Source organism: Myotis brandtii, unplaced genomic scaffold, assembly GCF_000412655.1.
Source record: "Myotis brandtii unplaced genomic scaffold, ASM41265v1 scaffold192, whole genome shotgun sequence".
Classification (NCBI taxonomy): domain Eukaryota; kingdom Metazoa; phylum Chordata; class Mammalia; order Chiroptera; family Vespertilionidae; genus Myotis; species Myotis brandtii.
Genome location: NW_005357159.1, coordinates 1,801,112 through 1,808,445, shown reverse-complemented (window position 1 = coordinate 1,808,445; position 7,334 = coordinate 1,801,112). Strand labels below are relative to the sequence as shown.

At 39.5% G+C, this 7,334-nt stretch overlaps 1 protein-coding gene across 3 annotated transcripts in view; it reads left to right on the top strand.

Moving 5' to 3' along the window:
• The window catches only part of HHIP (hedgehog interacting protein), an 86,287-nt gene extending 79,831 nt beyond the window's left edge, over positions 1 to 6,456 (top strand). The window contains exons 13-15 of one of the 3 annotated variants that reach the window (XM_014538522.1): positions 2,356 to 2,462; positions 3,710 to 3,731; positions 4,557 to 6,456. In XM_014538522.1, coding sequence (XP_014394008.1) covers positions 2,356 to 2,462; positions 3,710 to 3,731; positions 4,557 to 4,567 — 140 coding nt within the window. In that variant the 3' untranslated portion in view covers positions 4,568 to 6,456. Of the gene's footprint in view, positions 1 to 2,355; positions 2,463 to 3,602; positions 4,514 to 4,556 lie in introns of those variants that run through there. The other 2 variants (XM_014538521.1, XM_005864874.2) reach the window with 2 other exon arrangements.
• Positions 6,457 to 7,334: the final 878 nt, after the last annotated feature.

The following is a 7,334-nucleotide window of genomic DNA, read 5'->3' as shown; positions in this document are numbered from 1 at the left end:
AAAATTTTGACCTCTGCTATTTTAAGTATTAAAGTATCTCTTGCCAATGAAAATTAAAAGCCCCATTCTTAATTCATAAATGTTAATTTTTTTCTTTACCCTAAACATGTATTTGTTTCAGAAAAATTACAACCATAACTTGTCTACTTTGTATATTGTATGACAAAAAGTAGCCAATATTTAAAGTTACATATACAGCCTACATTTTAAGCTTAAATTGTTTCAGCACTAATAACATTTCATGATTGATTAATACTATGGTTACTATACTATCAGTATTCAAATGCACTAATATTCTAATTTCTGAGACTATATCTCCCCTCTGCTCCCTTTGATTCCTGACAATATTTATTCTCTCTGCTTCTTCTGTATTGTGTCCATTCTGTTTTATTCCTTACTTTGCATTTTGCCTAACTTCTCAAACTACTAGATCACAAATATTTATTGAGTGCCTTCTAGCAACAGTATGTTTAAACTGATGGCAAACAAATTATTTTGAATATGGGTGACATTATACATATACCATAATAGGTATCTACACTAATAAAAGAGAAATATGCAAATTGACCATACTTCACAAGACCCCCACAGCCAATCAGGAGTGAGTATGCAAATTAACCCAACAAAGATGGCAAATTAATTTGCATACACAGGCACCAAGTGGCCAGGGGCAGGGCAGCCGCTTACGTGTGCACCGGTGCCAAGCAGCCTGGGTCCCGGGGACGGGCATCCTCGGGAGCCAGGCTGCTCTGAGCCTGTAGGCCCGCGCGTAGGCCCGGAGCGCCCGGGGTCCTGGAACGACCCAAGGCTACTCTGGGCCTATGCACGCAGGTGCCGAGCGGCTGGGGGTGGGGTGGGAACATCCCCGGGACCCAGGCACTCCAAGCCGGCACGCACACAAGTGGCTGGGGATGGGGCGGGAACGTCCCCTGCAGCAAGGGAGCAGACAGCAGACAGCAGGGCCCTGCTTGCCCCTGGCCCCGGCAGCGAAGGGCAAGCAGGCCCCCACAGAGAGCAGACACCAGGGCCTGCGGTGGCATGAAGCAGGCAGGTCCGCAGAGAGCAGAGAACCATGGGGAGCAGGCCTAAGCCAGCAGTAGGACATCCCCTGAGGGCTCCCAGATTGGAGAGGGTGCAGGTCGGGCTGAGGGACCCAACCCCCCCATCCCCCCCACCCCCATGCACAAATTTCATGCACCGGGCCCCTAGTTAATAATAATATGTGATATAAATGAAAATAGATATTCTTTGAGCTAACACTAAGTTTTATTTCAATAAAGTACTTTAATCTTCCCAGTAAATCTATTTAAATAATTTAAACATATAAGATAAATCAGAACCATTTCATAAAATTAAACCATTTGTGATATTTGTGACCCAAGCAAGAATTTTATTCCTATACTCACATAGTTTACTCATCTCCCACAAATTTAAAAGAGAGAACAGTCTATTTCCTTTTTGTTCACCCTTTCCGTTCTCCCTTTTCCATGTGTCAACCACAGACCCCTTTTTGATTAATGCGTTGCAAAGGTTAAAATGACCCTGTCCCCTGAAAGTATAAGGAAATGTATTCAAGGAATTTGATTCTGCCTACAGGGCTGTACATCACAGATTTATCCTATCAGCAAAAGACAATTAAGTTATATACCCAATTTTCTCTCTCCTTCTCATTTTAGCAGTAAATCTTTACATTCCCACCAATACTGTAGTGGTGAAAGTTCTTTTATGGAGAGATTCTGTGCTGTAGAGTAGCCCTGAAAAGAACTGCTAAGAACATCCTTCACTGGCCAACTGCACCGACCCAGGAAGGACCTTCCGTGTGTTCTGAGAGGCAGCATATGCTGGGTACCTCGTAGGAGCAATGAGGAGGGGTCCTAGGAAGTCCAAGTGCTCACTACTGCATCAAAACCAACACTGACACCTGACCATCCCTTTATGTTGTTTGGAGATGCTCAAGCCATGGCCTCTCTCGTGGGCCAGGCCCTTCCCACATTGAGGTCCTCCCTGGGGGAATAGGAACATAGCATTACATGGAAATGCCCTAGTGGGGCCGAGACTTGCAAAGAACTGAAATTCTTGTTTTAAAGAGTCTGTTTCGCAAGGGATTAAAATTGTTTCCCATGATCTATGCTTTTCTGGCAAGGTCTCCCATTCTCTGCTGAGGTCTGGTCTGCAAATAACTTTGGGTTTGAAAGCGTTCTTCCCTTCTTGTCTTTATTATCTTTTGGATTATTCTGTGACTGGCTTCCGCCTCCTCTCCCTCCCTTCCCTTACTCATCGACGACTTGTGCTGTTTCTGACATACACGACACACAACGTGAGTGTGATTGTATTGCTCTTTTCTTTTCCTCCCAGCAAAATGTGAGCCAGCCTGTCGTCATGGAGGTGTCTGTGTTCGACCCAACAAGTGCCTCTGTAAGAAAGGATACCTTGGTCCTCAGTGTGAACAACTGGACAGAAACATCCGCAGTAATATGTGATATAAATGAAAATAGATATTCTTTGAGCTAACACTAAGTTTTATTTCAATAAAGTACTTTAATCTTCCCAGTAAATCTATTTAAATAATTTAAACATATAAGATAAATCAGAACCATTTCATAAAATTAAACCATTTGTGATATTTGTGACCCAAGCAAGAATTTTATTCCTATACTCACATAGTTTACTCATCTCCCACAAATTTAAAAGAGAGAACAGTCTATTTCCTTTTTGTTCACCCTTTCCGTTCTCCCTTTTCCATGTGTCAACCACAGACCCCTTTTTGATTAATGCGTTGCAAAGGTTAAAATGACCCTGTCCCCTGAAAGTATAAGGAAATGTATTCAAGGAATTTGATTCTGCCTACAGGGCTGTACATCACAGATTTATCCTATCAGCAAAAGACAATTAAGTTATATACCCAATTTTCTCTCTCCTTCTCATTTTAGCAGTAAATCTTTACATTCCCACCAATACTGTAGTGGTGAAAGTTCTTTTATGGAGAGATTCTGTGCTGTAGAGTAGCCCTGAAAAGAACTGCTAAGAACATCCTTCACTGGCCAACTGCACCGACCCAGGAAGGACCTTCCGTGTGTTCTGAGAGGCAGCATATGCTGGGTACCTCGTAGGAGCAATGAGGAGGGGTCCTAGGAAGTCCAAGTGCTCACTACTGCATCAAAACCAACACTGACACCTGACCATCCCTTTATGTTGTTTGGAGATGCTCAAGCCATGGCCTCTCTCGTGGGCCAGGCCCTTCCCACATTGAGGTCCTCCCTGGGGGAATAGGAACATAGCATTACATGGAAATGCCCTAGTGGGGCCGAGACTTGCAAAGAACTGAAATTCTTGTTTTAAAGAGTCTGTTTCGCAAGGGATTAAAATTGTTTCCCATGATCTATGCTTTTCTGGCAAGGTCTCCCATTCTCTGCTGAGGTCTGGTCTGCAAATAACTTTGGGTTTGAAAGCGTTCTTCCCTTCTTGTCTTTATTATCTTTTGGATTATTCTGTGACTGGCTTCCGCCTCCTCTCCCTCCCTTCCCTTACTCATCGACGACTTATGCTGTTTCTGACATACACGACGTGAGTGTGATTGTATTGCTCTTTTCTTTTCCTCCCAGCAAAATGTGAGCCAGCCTGTCGTCATGGAGGTGTCTGTGTTCGACCCAACAAGTGCCTCTGTAAGAAAGGATACCTTGGTCCTCAGTGTGAACAACTGGACAGAAACATCCGCAGAGTGACCAGGGCAGGTATTCTTGATCAGATCATTGACATGACATCTTATTTGCTGGATCTAACAAGTTACATTGTATAGTTTCTGGGACTGTTTGACTATTCCTTTCCAATGGGCATTTATTTTTTATCCTGTCATTAAAAAGAAAGACTGTTATCCTGCTACACACTCCTGTGATTTCATTTTCTTTTTATTAATTTAAAAATAGTTTCCAGAAATGTGCAGATTCTGTGTGTGTATGTTGGCACATTTGTTCACATACGCACGTACACACACTCACAACCCCTATATGTATGGTTGCATAACAGATGGGTTTTAAAAAATATATATATTTCCTCGTGTGGAGTAATTTACACAGAAATTCCATTGTAAATTGATAACGGGATTTTTTATATTACCAGAAGAGATTATTTGACTTCCCAGGAATTTTCTGTCTGTAATAACTAAAGTCAACTTTAATGGAGTTTTGAACCATTACTGTGCAATCTGATGGATCTAATAAAAAAGGCAATATTTTTATATTAAAGGACTATAATGTGAGAATGTTTCAGAACTCCCTGATGAATTTCTAAATGGGCAACTTGATTTAAAACTGTAATCTTCATTTTCATCATTGTATCCAATTACAGAATGTTATGCACTTACCTTTTTATTGGCAGAGAAATCTGGTTACTCTAGCTTAATATCAAGATTGTTCTCAAGTGTTTTATAATTAAATCATAACAGCATATTCTAAAACCAATCTTCCTAAAAGGTCTGCTTTTATTGTATATTTTATTTAACAATAGGCACTGGGTTTGTGTTACATATTTATATTTTTTATTTTATTTTTATAATATAGACATCACCTAGATGAAACACCTTTACCCTGTCCTGTAAAATACTAAAGTTACATTTTTCACCATCTTAATTGGAAAGAAGGGGAGTGAGAAAGCAAACAGTCTTAAATGTGCTGTGGATCTAATCTAGCAATGTATCCTTGTGCCAACATGTAATCCTTAACGACGGATGAAAAAGCAAGAAAACAGCCAATCCTTATAAAATGCCAGCATTAAACGTTTGTAAAGTGCTTTTCACCGTAGCAAGACTGTCAGTGTATGCGATTAGAGCGTAACAGATGGCACATCAACCGAACCTCACTGGAGAAGAGCTCACTCGCTTTTAAACAAATCCTGGCTATGTAAGCTGTCCCTTGTGCAAACTTTTCATATAATAATTCTTGCCAAATATGACTTTTCATGTATATGTTCCTCCAGATCTCAATGAAATTCCTCTTTGGTTAATGTATGAATAAATTTCTGTAAATGTTCTATTCAGGTTTTCAAAGAAATGCTGTTCTCACTCACAACTGTAACAAGTCTGATAGACATTTTTCTTAATGGTTTTCAAGGCCAGCTCTCCATGTCTGGATTATAACAAAATTATAAGGCCTCTTTGCACTACTGAAAAAAACACCTACCCGTGACATGCGCACACCTACGACAGGCTGCCCTCCAGCAAACAGCTGTTCCTGCAGAATCTAAATTGGAGGGTGGTATAGATTATGCAGCGCAGGCTGACTTCCCAAACCTGCTCCTTCCTTTCAGGAATAGGAACCTCAATGAAAAAGAATAAAATCTTGTAACTAGTATTTCTCTACTGATTTAAAGCAGGAAGAGTTGCAGTGAAAGCACAGTGAGCATTTATACAGAAGCCACAATGTGGAAAGATTGGTTAAGCACACTGCTCTTGTCTTCCATATATGATTACTTAAGTTTCAAGTGACCTCATGCCAAATGGAAATGGGTTGAGAAATCTTGGTTCAGTGCTTAGTGAACAATGGCTGCATTAAAAAGTGCATGCATAATTTTGCACAATTTAGATTCAATTGACAGTCTATTCAAAGAAGTCTCAGAATTAAATGAGCATGGAGACCAAATTGCCCTCTTACCCCAGAAAAGGGGTGGTCCCTTCTAGTCACACTAACACTTCATTGGCCCAACAGTGTGACAAATCTTGCAATGAACCCTGCAGTAGCCTGCATCTGTAGGTTAATAGCAGTCTTTTGTCTCCATTGCTTTCTCTTCATAGCCCTTTTACTGAATTCCATCACAGAAAGTTTTACAATTTAAAAAAAAATGTCCTGACAACCATTTTTGTAAATGGACCTTACCATCTAATCATCCCTTATTCAATGTGGTGACATTAACAAAATGTGAACTTTTTGTGAGGGAGCCAGCTGTCTGAATCTGTCAAATTGTGCAGTTTTATTACACATTCTCGTGGTCATAGTTTCACTGAAAACAATAAGGATACTGCTATATATTCAGTAAAATCTGGAAAATCCAGTATTTCTTCTTACATCCTGAATCTTTCCATCTCTTCCAAAATAATATTTCCCATAGACAAGGTGTTATATTGTCATTAGTTCTCCTATTTAAAAATATCTATATTAAATTGAGCAGACCCCGGTTTTTTATACAGTCCTTTCCTAAGTGGAAGATGACTTAGAAAAACATATGTACCCCAGGTGTCATTGCTTTTTCTATTTTGAGTCATTAGAATGAAAGAACACAGTCTTCTAAAAAGAAGATAACAAGATCTGTGGATATCATACCCAAGCAAAGAAAGGAAACTCATTGGAGTCATTTCTTTCTGTTCTTAGGAGAGACATAAGTAGCAATGATTAATGGATGCCTACAGATTTTATTTTATTTTTAAATTATTTTTTTGTTGATTTTTGAGAGGAAGGGAGGAGATAGAGAGATAGAAACATAGATGAGAAAGAGAGACATAGATCAGCTGTCTCCTACTTGCCCCTCACTGGGAACTGAGCCCGCAACTCGGACATGTGCCCTGACCAGGAATCGAACCAGGGACCTCTTGGTTCATGGGTAGATGCTCAACCACTGAGCCACACAAACTGGACAAGGATAGCTACATATTTTAAACTCAGTGGTCATTTCAAACATTTTTTGAACTATCATTTCAAGTAGATTTTTAAAATATGTGGCCGGAGAATTGTCTTAAATGATTCATAATGAGAGACAGATAGGAATTGGTTAAAAAGTGGGAGCGAAGGAAAAGTTATTGTTTCTTCCCACAAATGGCAGCATCTCCACCAACTCAGTTCATAAAGCACACAGTCAGAATGGAAGAAATGTCCTTGTGAATGCAGGTGTGTGAGATCAAGATGAAATAGTGAAATAGAAATATATATATTGTTATGCCTTTATCTGTTCTGGCGTAATATGTGGGTGTCAGTTTAATATGAAACGCTGCTATGGTAGACTAGAAAGAATTGGAAAAAAACTTCCTGCCACTGCTTCTACCACACTCTTGTCCTAGTTAATAAAATTTTGTTTTCTTGCCAGTTATATAAGGTAATGAGAAGAAAATGAAATTGGCACATCATTAAAGTGAAAAAGAAGGGATAATTTCAGAAATTTGAGTGATGATAAAAAGCACTTTTCTTCTTTGAATTTTGTTTCAGTGCGGCTTTTGTAAAATATATTTTTTATTTTATCACAAAGAATACTTAGATGTTTTCTCAGATTAATGGACTATCTTGTAAAGAAAGAGCAAAGAAACCTACACATTCAATATATGCACACAACCTAAATAGAAAACTCTTTTTCAT